Consider the following 15,512-nt stretch of genomic DNA (forward strand, 5'->3'; position numbering starts at 1 on the left):
TGCACTCCAGCCTGGGTGACAGAGCAAGACTCCGTCTCAAAAAAAAAAAAAAAAAAAAAAAAAAATCTTTCCATAAAATAATAAAGAATAACAAAAAAATTTTTTGTCTCTCTCTTACTTTTTTATAAAAAGAAAAGTCCTTAGCTGTACAGAAAATTAGAAAATTCTAGCGAGGGTGCTAAATTTTAATGTGACACTGGTGAGAAGACATGAATTATGGGAATGGGCTAAGCAAAGCTATAGACATTTAAGCTTAGCTACAAAACAAAGTTCTTAAAAAAGTGCAAACACTCATTTACATCTGTTTTTTTCCCCCCTTTGTAGGATCATAATTCTGTTGGCTGTTTTGTCCACAATAAATTAAGTTAGCAAGTATCTACTATGTGCCAGGTACTCCCTCATAATGGCTGTTGTATGTTGTGCCCCAGTGCTCCAGACTCTATGTTAAGTGATTTATATAAATCTTACATCCTCACCACAATCCTCTCAGAAAAGTTCAGCATTTTCAGCATTGGGATTTTTAAGATTTCCCCATGTGAATTAAACATGTAGATCAGGCTGAGAACAACAACCCTATGGGGACTGCTCACCAGAGTGCTATATTCTCTTCAGACCCCAAAATGGAAGTCCTTTCATTTATTTAAAAAATTAAAAATAATAAGTAAATAAATACTTCCTCCCATAACCAAAAGCACCACACATCTAAAAACAATACATTAAAGCAGCATAGAATAGCATTCTAAGCTCAGGCATGGTGGCTGATGCCTGTAATTCCAGTACTTTGAGAGGCCAAGGTGGGCAGATTGCTTGAGCCCAGGAGTTTAAGACCAGTGTGGTCAACATGGTGAGACCCTGTCTCTGCAAAAAATAATAAAAAAATAATGTAGCTGAGTGTGGTGGTGTGTGCCAGTGGTTCCAGCTACTCACAAGGCTGAGGTGGGAGGATTAACTGAGCCTGGGAGGTCTCCTTGGGAGGAGGAGGCTCACTATCTTCATGGCAGTGAGCCGTGATCACACCACTGCACTCAAGCCTGGGTGACAGAGTATGAGACCCTGTCTTAAAAAAAACAAAAACAAAAGCAAAAACAAAAAACATAGGAGTCTAAGCTCAATGCCTATAAAATCATTTGTGGGACAGAGAAACAAGTTTCCTCATGACTGTTCCATTTCTTGAATGACAAATGCTGGCCTTGGAGTGCAGGCCCGAAGGACTTTGTGATCATTTGAGCTGGAGAATTTGCTGTTCCAATGAGTCATTTGGATAAGTGAAGATGCTGATGTTCACTGGTCAAATGCATGGTTTCAGGAACCATGAGTCTGTCATTTGTGGGCAAAAGTAACAATAGACACCTACACTGTCATCGGGAGTAGAGCATCACTAATTACATTTCAATTTGCCCACCCTAGGTCAGGTTAGGCCTAGATTAAAGGGTAATATTTTAGATTTCTTTTGTAGGTACTCAGATGACCAAACTAACATTTTTCTGGGGAGGGGGGGAGCCCTCTACATCAGTGATTCTCAAACTTCTGTGTGCATCAGAATCACCTGGAGAGCTGAATAGGCACAAGAAAAGCCAAGGCACTTGTCACTAGGTAAGATGGTTGGCTAGAATTTTTTTTCCTTTTAAACTAAATTTCCCAGTGATTCTGATCCCACCACCAAGTTTGAGAACAACAGCTCTTTTCTTAACACCGGATGCATAGTAGAATCACTTGAGTTAAAAAAACAAAGCTACCAGAGGTTTCACCTTAGACTGATCTATTGGAATCTCTCGGGGTGGGGCACAGACACTGGTATTTTTTAACAGATCCCCCCAGTTGACCTGTAATAGGCAGCAGAGTTGAGAACCACTGTGTCCCACCGGGTTGTTCTTTAGAATTACCTGGACAGTTTTAAAAGAATGCTGAGTCTTGGGCCCCCACCTGGGGATTACTATTAAACTGGTCTAGGATGGCCTGGACATCAGGACTTTAAAAAGCTCCCAGAGTGGCCAGGTGTGGTGGCTCATGCCTGTAATCCCAGCACTTTGGGAGGCTGAGGGGGATGGATCAGTTGAGCCCAGGAGTTCGAGACAAGCCTGGGCAACATGGCAAGACCCCATCTCTACAAAAAATATACAAATTAGCTGGGTGTAGTGGTGAGTTCCTCTAATCCCAGCTACTCTGGAGGCTGAGATGGGAGAATCACATGAGCCTGGAAGGTGGAGGTTGCAGTGAGCCGAAATCATGCCACCACACTCCAGCCTGGGCCACAGAGGGAGACCCTGTCTCAAAAAGAAAGCTCCCAGAGGGATTCTAATATGCAGCCAAGTTTGAGCAGGCCAAAGTCAGGTCCTCTTCCAAAGAGAGGGATCAAATATCTGGTCACCTGCCTGTCATTTTGGAAACTGAAGTTGTTCTAGAAGCAATTGTCTGAATCTCTAGGAGTTCTGAGGGAGGTTTTTGCTAATCTGACTAAATTTGCTGAGATTTTATTAATTTGGTCTCAGCTTACTAAAAAGGAGAAGGAATGCTTAATACATCTTCCTTGGAAATGCACCACAATAAAGACAAAGAACTTCAGCCAAGGTTAAAAAAAAAGAAAAGAAAAGAAAAGAAAAGAAACATAATCACCATTTGAAGTCATTTAACCCACAGTTCCCCAGTGTTTGGGAACTGATGGTCCAAATACTCAACAGTTTGCTGTGGTGGCCCTGGGCAAGACACTTCACCACATTGGCTTCAGCCTGCTAATGTGTGAACTATGGCTCAGAGAAAATGACTCAGTTCAGTTACAGTCCCAAGACAAGAAAGCATCTGCACTCTGCAGGCTTGGGGAACTGGCGTTCCACACTAGTTTCTTTTTACAACACAGCCAAATTCCAGAGTGAGAATGTCATCATAGCCAAGACTTGAAAGAAAAGCAAAGATGGATAAAACAAGCGCCTGGGACTTTTCAGATGGCAATGGTGGCAGGTCGTGGTGCCATATAAAAATAACTCTTGGCTCACTGCAAACAAAATAACACCATATAGTCATCAGAAACCAAATTCTTGTTGGGAAAACTATTTTCTTTTGAAGGGATTTGCACCTATATACGTGCAACTGCTGTGGACTTTAGTGGCATTTAGGAGAATAGAGAGGAAGATACATCCCCACATAACGGAACCCTGTTACGTTACAGTTGTTATTTGTGACTGCTAGGAAAAAGAAATCAGGTAGAGATGTGCTGGGCAGCACTTGGTTACAGCAGGGCTTGCAGGAGACTGAGATGAATTTATCAGAATGGTGATAGTGGGGATAATGGGGATGATGATGTGGGGGGCAATAATCGTAGTGGAGGTTGGTGTGACAGTGACTGTGGTGGTGGTGGGAGTGGAGGTGGAATGGGGTTGGGTGTGGCTTGCGGTTGGAGTATGAGAAGAAGCCAGCTTTGTAAAGGGTGCCTTCTAGGAAGAATACAGGAGTTGCTGAGAAAGAACTTTTTTTTTTTTTCACTCTTCTGCTCCCATCTTCTACTCCCTGTAAAGTCTTGTCCTTTTGACATTTCAACTTCCTGATTACCTAGCTGCAGCTCAAATTTGGAAACTGAAGTTGTTCTAGAAGTAATTGTCTAAGAGTTGCTGGGAGATATGAGGGAAGGTTTTCGTTAGTCTGACTGGATTTGGTGAGATTTTGTTAATCTGGTCTCTTTCAGAAGCTCCCTACTTTTCTGTAGTAAGTTTCTCTTCCAAGAGAAGTTCAAGAAGTTAAAGAGGAGGGATGAGGACAGAGACAGTCAGAACACAGGAAGACCAGTCCTTCTTCAGGTAGCCCACAGGGCATGTTTTACCCAGTCACACCGCATGAAGAGTTACCGTTCCTTCTGTTTCATGAGGAAAAAAGGAGCATTTGCTCTTCTTTTAAAGAAAAAGGTGATGTGTTAGCAGTACAGAAATTCTTCCTGGTGGTCTTTTGATTTGCCCCTTATTATGGTAGAAACTGGAGAAACTCGTGAACTAAGGCGCTGGTCTCCTCTCTTCCCTAGTCTGGATGGATGTCGAGGGGTGATTTTCTCTTCTACCAATTTATGTGTGACAGAAGTAAGATGACAAATATTTATGATTTTCCCTTCCTTTGCTTTCCAAGGTAAGTGGGGTCCCAAGGAAGATCTGTTTATTTTGCTGAGTGGGGTTTTAAAAGGAAATACATATCGAGGAAGTGGAGAGAAGAGTCTCACAATCTTGAAGGTGGAGGCAGTAGTGGGGAGAAGAGGGAGGGGAGAGGAGGGTCCAGATTTCTGACTGCAGTGGGGAGGGGAGGCAGTGTGTACACCAGACTCATCAGGGTTTTAGCCTCTGGGGAGAGAGGGAGAAGAGGATGTGAGGTTTCAGCAGTTCCTGTGAGGCATGGATCTGTGGGAGAGATGTCTGAGCATGAATTTAAAGACTTTTGGTGTGATGTGTGTAATAGCCTCCCTTCTGCCCTCAAGGAATTTGGGGGAAGATGGATCCTTCCTTTCTAGCCTACTGACAGTGAGATTTTTATTTATTTTAGAAGTGACAGCATGCAGAGCCAGGAGCAAAAAGGCCCTCATCACATTGTGTAGTTAAATACCCAAGAAATAAAATCAAAGCTTAGCCAACAGTAGAGCTAGCTATTTGGGCTATTTTTCTTTCTGCCAAACTATTCATGCGAACATTCGTAATGTGTATAGATGGCTGTATGGAATCCAAGGCCACGTTTTATTTTTGATCACATCTGGGGAGACAGGAATTCAGGAAAAAGTGCAATAAACCTCCAGATTTCCCTTCAGAATGGCTATGCCAGGAGTGTGTCCATCTATCTAAAGCCTCCCAGCTCTATAGCACTGTGGGAAGGGGAGCCGAGGGTCGTGTTGGCACTCTGCATTGCTGCTCTCCTTTGGCTTCTGTTATTACTTCATCTACACCTGTAACCAGCCCAAAGGCCTGGCGATTGGCTGTTCTGACTTTGGGAGAAGGGACAGAAGGACCTCCACCAATCAGGTTTGCCCTCCCTTGCCTCAGAGGCTCACCACTTTGTGTGAGTGTTTGGTGCACAAAGGTAAGAATGCAAGAGTTAAAGGTAAGTATGAGAGAGAAAAATCTTCAACTTTCAGCAAGTCATTCCTGCATCTAATGAAAAAGAACTACATGTTGAAATAAAAGTGCTAACACATTCCAAAGAGCCCATTGAGGTCTGTCCCTCAGTACTCATCAGAAGATATTACTAAGTTTGACAACAAAGAAATAAATCATAAATGGTACCTCAGTAGAACTCACTATATATAAACTCAAAACTTTCGTATGTCCAAAAATGCTATGGAACCATATTTACAATTTATTTGTAAATGGTTTGAAATAAAAATTAGAGAGAGATAGAGAGAGAAAGAAGATTAAAACAAATGTGATAAAATGCTAACATTTTAAGACTTAGGGTAAAGGACGGCTTGGAATTCTTTGTATTAATTTTGCAACTTTCCTGTAAGTATAAAATTATTTCAAAGGAAGAAAAATTTAAAAAGATTAAATATTGCCATAAACAAAAAGAAAGATATGTATAAATTGAGAAAAATATATACACTGTTTATGACAGAAAATGAATTAATTCCCTAATATCTAAATCATTAAGAAAAAGACAAATACCACAACAGAAAAGTTAAACAAACAGGTTATGTTATAAAAGGTGAAGTTTGAGTCACCAATCAATGTGTGTGTGTGTGTGTGTGTGTGTGTGTGTGTGTGTGTGTGTGTGGTATACAGTCAAATTTATAATCAAGAAGAAAAATATAAAGTTTTAAAAGGCTTGATACAATTTTGCCTAATAAATTCCCTCCTCAAAAACAAACAAATAGGCTAACTGTACCGAAAATTTCTACATTTGAAGGGTATATGCTTAAACGGAGGCTGAACTGCTGTTGGATGTCTCAATTGGTCCAATAATCTGGCTAAAATTTGAAAACAGAAAAAGTTTTTAAAGCCGTTCGGTCCCTTTGACCCATCATTTCTTTTAATACAGTAGAGTTTAACCTGAGGAAATTATCAGAAAGATGCAAAATTATGTACAAGGCAGTTCATTATATATTCATCATGTCTATATATATGTAATAAATATGTATTCATCATATATTATTTATAACAATATTATGTTAATAGCCTAACAATCAGGGACTATATCACCATATGATGAATTACTAAGTGGCCATGAACAAAATCCTTTTGAGGAAGTGTGTTTATTGACAACAGAAAACGCTAACAATATGTACACTGTTAACATTAGTTATTTTTGAATGGTGTCATTATTTTGCAGTCAGTAACCTTTTGAAGCCATGGAGAGCCATTCTATGTGGGTTGTAGGACATATGCACCACTGTTATTTCTGAAGGAAGAAATGGCCATTAAGAAGCAGTTGAAAAAATCTAATGGACACCTGAAGGTCCACCTTTGAAAAATGGCATGGGCTTCACAATTTCACCTTTGAGAAATAGCATGGGCTTCACAATAAAATGCTGAGTTTTCCCAACTTAAAAGTTTTGTCTGACTCTGAAAATCTTGTTCAGTAGGACAGTCTCAAAACACAAAATGCATTGCCTCAGTATTCACTTTTTCTTTATACTCAACCATCAGTGTATGTATGCCTTACTTTATGAACGTGTGATTTATAACTATTCAAATTTTAGAAGTGGAAGGGGAATTAGGGATGAACTGCTTTCACTTTCTCATGTCATAGGTAAGGGATTCAAGATCTAGGGAGATGAAGTGACTTGCTTAGTTAACTTAGCAAAAGAAGACTCTAACTTTGATATTTAACATGTAGCATATTCACATCTTAGCATAAATTTCCCTATGCTGTTAATCATGGTTTAATCCAAAATAGAGCTTATATATCCATAACACATAAACAGGTTCTACAATTAATGAGAAAAAGACAAAAGCTACAGTGGGCAAATGGACAATAACTATGAACAAGCAAGTTACAGATGCAGAAATGCGAGTGGCGAATAAATGTGTAAAAAATGCCCAACCTCAGTAGTAATAAGGGAAATTTTAAAAAACCCGTGTTGTTCTCAATTTTGCTTAACAAATGAGCCCCTCCCAAAGCAAGCTCACAAGAAACAGTACAAAGATCACATGGCAGAAAATATTGAGGTAACATCTGAAAGCTCCTATCTATCTTGGCACATATCCCTTCCCTGCTACTGAGGGATACTCAAGAATAATGCCTTGACAAAGAAAATACTTTCCCACAGGAAGGAAGTTAAACAAACAAGTCACAAAGAAGTCTGAGTTAAATAACTGAATCGGTAATACATTATTCACATTAAAGGCGTCATAACAGAGTGACTTTAAATTACTGGAGGCCCAGTTTCAATGAAAACATCAAATACTTTGCCAGCTTTATGCCATATCCTAATTTCATACAGCCAGGTTCAGTGCAAACATAATAGGTCCTTGTTTTTGCCTCTTCCAGCACAGTTTGAATTCTTGGTTTCCTGTTCAGTCAAGGCCAAAAGCCTCTAACTTTGGTATTTAACATTTTAGCTACTCATATCTTAGAACAAATTTCCCTATGCTGTGGATCATGGTTTTATTCAAAATAGAGCTCATTATATTGTCATCAATGTCAGCAGAATTTCCCTCATATTATCTAGGAAGTGATGCTTAATTCCAGACTGATAAAATACTCTATTAAGGTACTTTCTTACTTCCTTCTTTAAGAATTGTATTTTTTTTTCTTGTTTCTGCCAAGGTTATGAATGATTTCATATAGTCCTAATTTCAAATTAGGTGGCGTAAAACAGTGAGAAAATTTTGGCAAAATCTGACTCTACTATAGCTGATATTAAGTAACCTCAAAATATAAATAATTATTCATTCGAGTTAGTGCAAAGTACATAAATTTAATAAGCACTATGGTTGAAAGAGCCTACAAAAACATGCCTCCTTCATCTGAAAATGCTGACCTGTTCTGTTTTAGGAAAATAGATTCAATATTAACTACTGATCATTTAAAAAATGGTTTTCTTTTCATAAGGGTTTAATTGATTTCCTGTGTTGAATAGCAGTAATATTACCTACTATGCTTTTCAAAGGAAAAAATATACGTATTTGGCCTTTGAAGTATGCTCCTAGATCAAGCACTTAGTTCTGACAGCTTATAACTTCATTATGGTCTTCCTTTGGGTTTCTTAAAACATGTACCCTAAGCCCACTGCAATCGGAAGAGGGAAGAGAACATTGTTTTATCTCAAACACAAACAAGGGCATTTAAAGTAACGATTTTCTCATCTGAGCCCACTAACATAAACTGTACATATATACACACACACACACACACATACTTCAGACACATGTATATGTGTCTGGAGTATGTTTCTTTTGAAAATAGAGCTACAATTAGTTTCTCCACTATGAAGCAAATGCTGGAAGTGAAAACTCCCTCCTCCACTAGGAGGCAGCTGGGGTTCTGGCTCAGTCTGCGAGGAAAGCATCCCAGCTTCCACAAGACGGGCTGAAAAGCTGGCTTACCCTAGAGCCGTCTGCGAGTGGGCCTGGATTCCTAGCTCAGCTCTCAGGCTCACTCAGCCTTGGGGGTTCTGCTCAGTAATGAGATGGTTTGCAGCTAGAAGGGAACTGCCTGGACCACCCTGGCAGAACAAGGCTAGAACAAGGCTCCACAAACTATGGGAACAAGGCTCCACAAACTATGGGCCAAAGCTGACCTGCTGCCTGTTTTATACATTTCTAGTAAACCACAGCCAAGCCTATTTATTTATACATAGTTGATGGCTTTTCATGCTACAATGGCAGAATTGAGTAATTATGACAGACACTGTATGGGCTGCAAAGCCAGAAATATTTATTCACCGGCCCTTTACAACAACAAAAATTGCCAGAGGGGCTGACCCAGAGGCGCTGGAATGAATGGTCACTCTGCCTAGATGAACTGCGCTGTACCTAGAACTAATCCCCACAGCAAGCGAAGACCATTTTATTACCTACTTTTATACCATGTTTTGCCATTTCATATGTCTTGGGGTATGTTCTTTGAGTCTAAATCTTCGGACACCTTTTTAGGTGGGCAAATTATCATGGAGTAGAGAGAGCCATCCTTATAGCACCTGCTCTCACCCTGTCCTTTATCCGAAAGGAATACTGTCCCTCCGTTTTGCAGCATGGCTACCTGCTGTCTGGTATCTGTGTGCTCACACCTGTGTGTGCTTGCGAAGACTTAGGCCATCCCTCCTTCTGACTGAGATTCCCATTCATCCCGACAGAAATATTGAGGCTGTAGCTAAGGTTGAATGTGTTTGTTTATGACACAAGGAGTGTGATTTTAGTGGCGGAGAATTTGACCTAGTTGGCAGTGGAATAGATGTCGGAGTGGGTGCATTTTGGTGCCTGTTGATGTGAAATAAGATATGTGCTTCCGATGCCCTCACCTCCTGCAGGCATGAATCATTGTGGTTTGCCCAGGCACCCCATCTTTTTGCTGTATCAGGAGCTCCAGTATGGGTGGGTAGAGAGGCTGGGCAAAGATGCTGGGAGAGATAAAGTTTATGGTCATTGGGAGGCTTCAAAACTTTCAGAAGGCTGAGTGGCAACTTCCAGTTGCTTCAGTTTCTCAGGTCTACTGGATAATAAGTTCTTGGAGCAATCTGTCCTGCATGTTTAGTTCATCACAGGGTGATGACATGAATAGATAACCAAAGGTCAGGCTGCATCCTCGACACACAGAGGTCTATGGGGACCTGCCCTGCTGCCATGGTAACAAAAAGGACAGTGGTGGGCTTGCTGCTAGGCTGGAAGGTATGTAGCTGAGGTCATAAACTGACAGCTCATGGCTTGATTCTCGTTAGCAGACATATTTCGACTGAGCCATATGTCTATAAGATTTTTATAAGTTATTTGCTAACATCTAAAATTTAGGATATTTCATTTAAAATCTGAATTTCCAACTTCTCTTGCAACTTTGAAATCTGTGGACACACGGGGCTTCATTCCTTCTTGTCAGTGATTGCTTAGAGTGGAGATGGCTTCCTTTTAGAGAGAACTAGAGTTCTCCAGCTTTGTTTTTCCTTTTACCCAACCTTTGCCATCACTGGTGTTATCGGCCTGTTCCCTGGTACCTTTGAGTGTACAACCATCGCTCTATAAATTGCACAAAGAATTTGCACTATTGCAACCTTGTATTCCCACAAGGTCATTCTGTCTCTCCTTTGATCCTTGCTAAGAGTTTTATAACTGACTTATACCTTACATGACCTAATCATATTCTATTCTGACTCTACTGCTGAATGGAATAAACAGCTAACTTTTGAAAATATACACTTTCTGTGGTCACAAAGTATGTAGAGCCATTTATTATAGTAATTGGAATGACTGTAAGAAGTAGACATACACTGTGTGCAGTGGCTCGCTGTAAATCCAAGCACTTTGGGAGGCTGAGGTGGGAGGATCACTTGAGCCCTGGGAGGCTGGGGCTGCAGTAAGCCATGAGTGCGCCACTGCCTGCACTCCAGCCTGGGTATCAGAGCAAGACCCTGTCTCAAAAAAAAAAAAAAAAAAAAAAAAGAAAAGAAAAGAAAGAAAAGACAATAGCAAACTTAGTGTTCAATGGCTAAAGGATGGCTAAAAATGAATAGTCATTTCCTCTCCATCACCTTTCTGGGGAGGATGCATCTTATAATGTCAGAAGACCATGGAAGTACATTTGTAGGGATGTATTCATAGGATTTAATAACACTTATCGGTTTGGAAATAATGGTGGCTAAAACTCGCAAGTTAATCTTTAAGAACCTATAATTTCACTTTAGGTGGAACAAAAATGGAGACAACAAAGAAAATGTAAAAAAAAAAAAAAGATACCTGTCATACTGTTGGGAGTCATAGGTTAGTAATCATTCTGGATCCCTTTTTTCACTGACATCTCCTACAAAGAAAAAATACAAAAAAAAAAAATCACAGATTACACTCTGCATTTTCCATAATGGTTTTGTTCCAAACAATATCATATGCATTAATCACCTTGAAGCAATATTTGTTACTCTCAACTCAGAACTGGGGACGTTGAAGCATAGGTGGGCTATGTGATATGCGTAAATTTGTAAGACCTCTTACTTTTCATCTCAGGGTTCCTTCTATAAACATGTTTTAAAAATACATTTTTTTTCAAGGTCAAATTTTTCCATCTCAGTTTTTGAAGAAAGCTACCAGCCCACTGATTTGCTGTTTATCCCAAGAGTGGCTAAGATGTATTAGCATCTCTAATCTAGATCTTGCTTCTCCAGGTGTGGTCTGTGGGCCAGCAGTCTCGGGATTGCCTGAGAGCTTGCGAGAAATAGAAAATTTGGGCACCATCTTAGTCAGAATCTGCATTTGGACAAGACCCCCAGGTGATTCATGTGCACTTGAAAGTCATAGACACACTGCCCTAGAGAAATGAATCCATATTCTCATCTGCCCATTTATGACTTGTCCTCATCAGAACTGAACTCCCCCGCTCACCACTACCTTAATGAGATCCAAGGACAACAGAGAGACTTGGCCCTCAGGCTGGGGATGGAGGAGGCCTGGTGCGCGTCAGTGACCAGAGGTGCCCTGACCCAGGGAAGAATGCCGAGGAAGGCCGCACACAGACGGATGACACAGATGGACACGGGCCGGTGATGAACCTGGGTCACAGCCCTTCAGCATATTGCTGGAGACAGATTAGGATTAGGTTTCTTTTTCTGGAGTGTGTTCTGTGGCCAGTGGTAGATAGTGGTAGATGGTGGTAGCACGTTGGCTTAGGAATAGCACTGAAGCCTGAGGCATGGGCTTGAGGCCCAATGCTGTAATATACTACAAGCTGTGGGATCAGAAGTAATTTCATAGCACTGGAAACACGATTTCTCCAGCTTAAGATGAGGAACTGATACTTGTTCTGCTTATTTCACAAGGCTGGTATTTCTGAGGTTTGAAGATGATGGAAGTGAGTGAGTGAGTGGAAGTGCTGGGTAATCTATAGTGCACTGTGCAAATGAAAGGGAGGAACAATCTTGTTAAATAACTGGTTGGAGAAGAAGAAGGAGGAGGCAGAGGAAGTGTGTGGATTATGTTTACAACACAGATTTACACATAGCCATTCATGCTCTGTCTCCCCATCTAATGCTGCAGCAGTGACTTCAAACCTCGATCATACTTCTTGTCCCATTCTGTGGAAATTACCTGTTTACATGGCTGCCTTTCCCACCACACTGTAATCTCTTTATGGCACAGACTGCCTTTCTCATGTTTGTATCTTCTACACTGAGCAGAATGTCAGATACATAACAGGTACTCAACAATATATGTTGAACAACTAAATAAAATAAGATGAATGAAGTTGACATAGCAAAGTGTAAGCTGCCAAATTGGCATCTGATGCAGGGGATGAGTATTCACTGCTAGGAAAATGCATTCTTGAGAGCTAATTCTCTGATTAGCTCGTCAAGGATCTCTACCACAAGCCCTTTTTCCCATCCTTATTCACTTGTCCAGCAGTGTTTTGAGTGAGAAGTACCAGGTTCTGAGATGCCTTAGGTGAGAGCACAGGTTGTATCTACGGTATTGTGGGTCCTGACCCTGTTGCTCCTCTTAGAAACTGTGCTGCCATTAACCTCCCCCTTCCAACCCATGGAAGCTGCCACGTTTTCACGTGCTACCACTCCTGAATATTCTAAAGAGGTGGAGGAACTTGGTTTGAACTGTGCCCCACCATAATGCCCCACCTCTGGCCAAACTGGCTCAAGACTTGAAGTGGACTAATAAGATGATTTTTCAGGATGAAAGAAAGGGAGGGAGTGAGGGAGAGACAGAGAGATTTTATCTAGTTCCTCTCTAGGGACATAATTTATCAGAAGTTAAAACTCTAAAACTGAGACCCTATCTATCTCTCAGCCACCTGGAAAAAGTCCATTTGAAGGTGAGAGAGAGGATCCATCTGACATTCACAGAGAGCCTGAAGTGGAAGGAGAAAGCTGTGGTGCCTCTCGGCTCTTCCTGAGGCCCAGCTGTGTCCTCTTCTGCCCCTCCAAGGATTTGGCTACTCAGTCCTTCCTTGGATGCTCTCAGTAAAATATTACCCTTTTTACAATAAGCTGGTTTGACTCAGGTTTCTGTCACTTGCAACCAAAAGAATCCTGACTGATAATATTAAGATACAACATTAATACAAACGTGTCAGCATAGTTTTGTATGCTTTTTATTGTCTAGAAGGCAAAGCTATAAAATCCCAGTTATGTCCTTATGATATCATCAGTTAAAAATATCTTCATTTTCAAAATTCCAATTGAAAAGGCATATGAACTACAGGCAATTATTATGTGTGGGGCAGAAAGCACCTAGGAACAGGGAAAAAAATCTTAATTCTTATTGAGACTTTAAAAAGTGTTATCACCACAAAATTTGGTGCTAATGTTTTCTTTTTAGTACTATTTCCCTTCAACCATAGTACAATTTAGTACTTTAGTATTTTAGTGTTACTATATAACAGAAATAGTATTACTAATAATATTAATAGTATACTAGTGTTACTTTTACTGTAGTACTTTAGTATTATTTAGTATTTAGTAGTATTTAGTACCTTTTTCCTTCAGTGAGCTCTAGAGTTTTCAATGTAATTCCAGTAAAGCTTCTAACAATCCCTCAGGGAAGGCAGGCCTCCTTGCCTGGTCTCCTATCCTATGTGGTGAGTGTTGGTAAAGTGCTCTGTACTGAGGAGGGGAATCCCAAGATGGTCCTTTCCACAGCCATGGCAGAGGCCCGGAGCTCACCAGCAAATCATGGGATCAAAGGAGAAAACAAAGTCCAAAAGCACTTAAAAGTAAAGCAAGCTGAGTTTCTTTACTTGCCAGGAAGGAAACAAGCACAGCGAAGGGCTTTGTAGGTCAGGGAGGAGGAAGGGTCAAGGACTTGACGGGTGAGAATGGGGTGGCTATGCTAATGAAGGATTGATACCTAGCACCTGTGTGTCATTCATTAAAACATGCCCTGTTTTTTTCTGGTCAGGGAAGTGTTTTCAATTAGATCCAGTGTGGGTCGGTGTCCCACGGCCCTTCAAAGTCGATGGTCCTTTAACCACTTCAACAGTTCAGCACCAGGGGAAGGGAAATGCCATTCCATTTAGTCTTCTAGGCAAGTGCTACCCAAGTGGAGAATATTCCTTTGACATGGGTCATTCATTTGTTTGGTTATCGTGAGGCCTTGGTTGAGGCTACTGTGTTCAGGTTTTGTTCAAAGACAACACTGTGGCCTGTCCACAAGCAGCTTCTAAACTAACAGAGGGAGAGAATTGCACCAAATAAGTGCAAACATGTATACAGGTTTCACCTTACCTGTCTCTTCAGAGTGGACTGGGGCCATGAGAGAAGGAAAGGTTATTTCTACTTGGGCTTATTTGGGGAGGATTTTGAGGGGAAGTGACCCCAGGCCTTTAGGCCCTTCTTTTAAATAGACCTCTCCCCAGGTTATGATTTAACCCTTTGTTCTCATCCTTGTGCTCCTAAGGCCCATGGACTACTCTGAAAGGAATGAGCTCCATACAGAAAAACTGGGTGGCAACTTTACGTTACACAGGTTTTAAGCAGGTGTGTGATATGACCCAATGTGTGTTTTTAAAGCTTTACAGCAGCTCGTGGGTGGAGAACAGACTGGTCAGGCCACAGAAGGTCCAGAAGAGAGAAAAAGGTGCTGGAATTTGAGTGGAGGTGGTGGAGATGGTGAGAGGCCTAGGTGTTTAAGTGACATTTAGGAGGTAGAAACAAGACTTGTGAAGAATGTGATACGAGCATTCACTGGGATAAACACTGCGGATGCAGATAGGTTAAGATTGGAGCTTCTCTGCCCTCAAGGAATTTACAATTCATTTTATAAGCTGGTTGGGAAGGAACAGCTAAAAATAAAAGTCACAGATGCCATGTGCCAAGGGGTGGTGCTGAGAATCATGCAGGTGGAGCCTTCCTCTGCCAGTTCTACTCGTTCTCAGCCCAGTGCTGTATCCCTTAAATAAAGCTCATTCCACTCATTGGAAAAGTAGAAAAGCAGGCATTCACCTCTCAAACACATAAAATGTGTTTGTATTTTAAAAATACAAATGATAGTAAAGTTATTATTGAATCCTCTGAAACTGAAAAGTAAATGGAATTATTATCAACACTTAGTAAATAGGTCCAGGGACTTTGGAAGGCCTTGGGCTCCATGCCACACTGTGAACTGTGGTTGCTGCTAATTACTCTAACAGCATCTTGGGCAGCATGGACAGAAATATAGCCTGTAGCTGGGCACTGTGGCATGCACTTGATACTCTTAGCTACTTGGGAGGCCAAGGTGGGAAGATTGCTTGAGCCCAGGAGTTTGAGACCAGCCTGGGCAACATAGTGAGAACTTGTCTCAAAAAAAAAGGAAAGAAAGAAAGAAAAGATAAAAAGAAGGAAGAAAGAAAGAAAGAGAAAGAAAAAGAAAGAGAAAGAAAGAAGGAAAGAAAGAAAGAAAGGAAGGAAGGAAGGAAGGAAG

At 40.9% G+C, this 15,512-nt stretch overlaps 1 protein-coding gene across 2 annotated transcripts in view; it reads right to left on the bottom strand.

The window, feature by feature from the left end:
* Nucleotides 1-15,512, bottom strand: part of THRB (thyroid hormone receptor, beta) — a 209,025-nt gene that overhangs the window by 96,043 nt on the left and 97,470 nt on the right. For both annotated transcript variants that reach the window (XM_011933769.1, XM_011933770.1), the window contains one exon: nucleotides 10,848-10,911. In XM_011933769.1, the coding sequence (XP_011789159.1) occupies nucleotides 10,848-10,869 (22 nt within the window). In that variant the 5' untranslated portion in view covers nucleotides 10,870-10,911. The remainder of the gene's footprint in view (nucleotides 1-10,847; nucleotides 10,912-15,512) is intronic.

This window comes from Colobus angolensis, unplaced genomic scaffold (genome assembly GCF_000951035.1).
Source record: "Colobus angolensis palliatus isolate OR3802 unplaced genomic scaffold, Cang.pa_1.0 Scaffold129, whole genome shotgun sequence".
Taxonomy (NCBI): Eukaryota; Metazoa; Chordata; class Mammalia; order Primates; family Cercopithecidae; genus Colobus; species Colobus angolensis.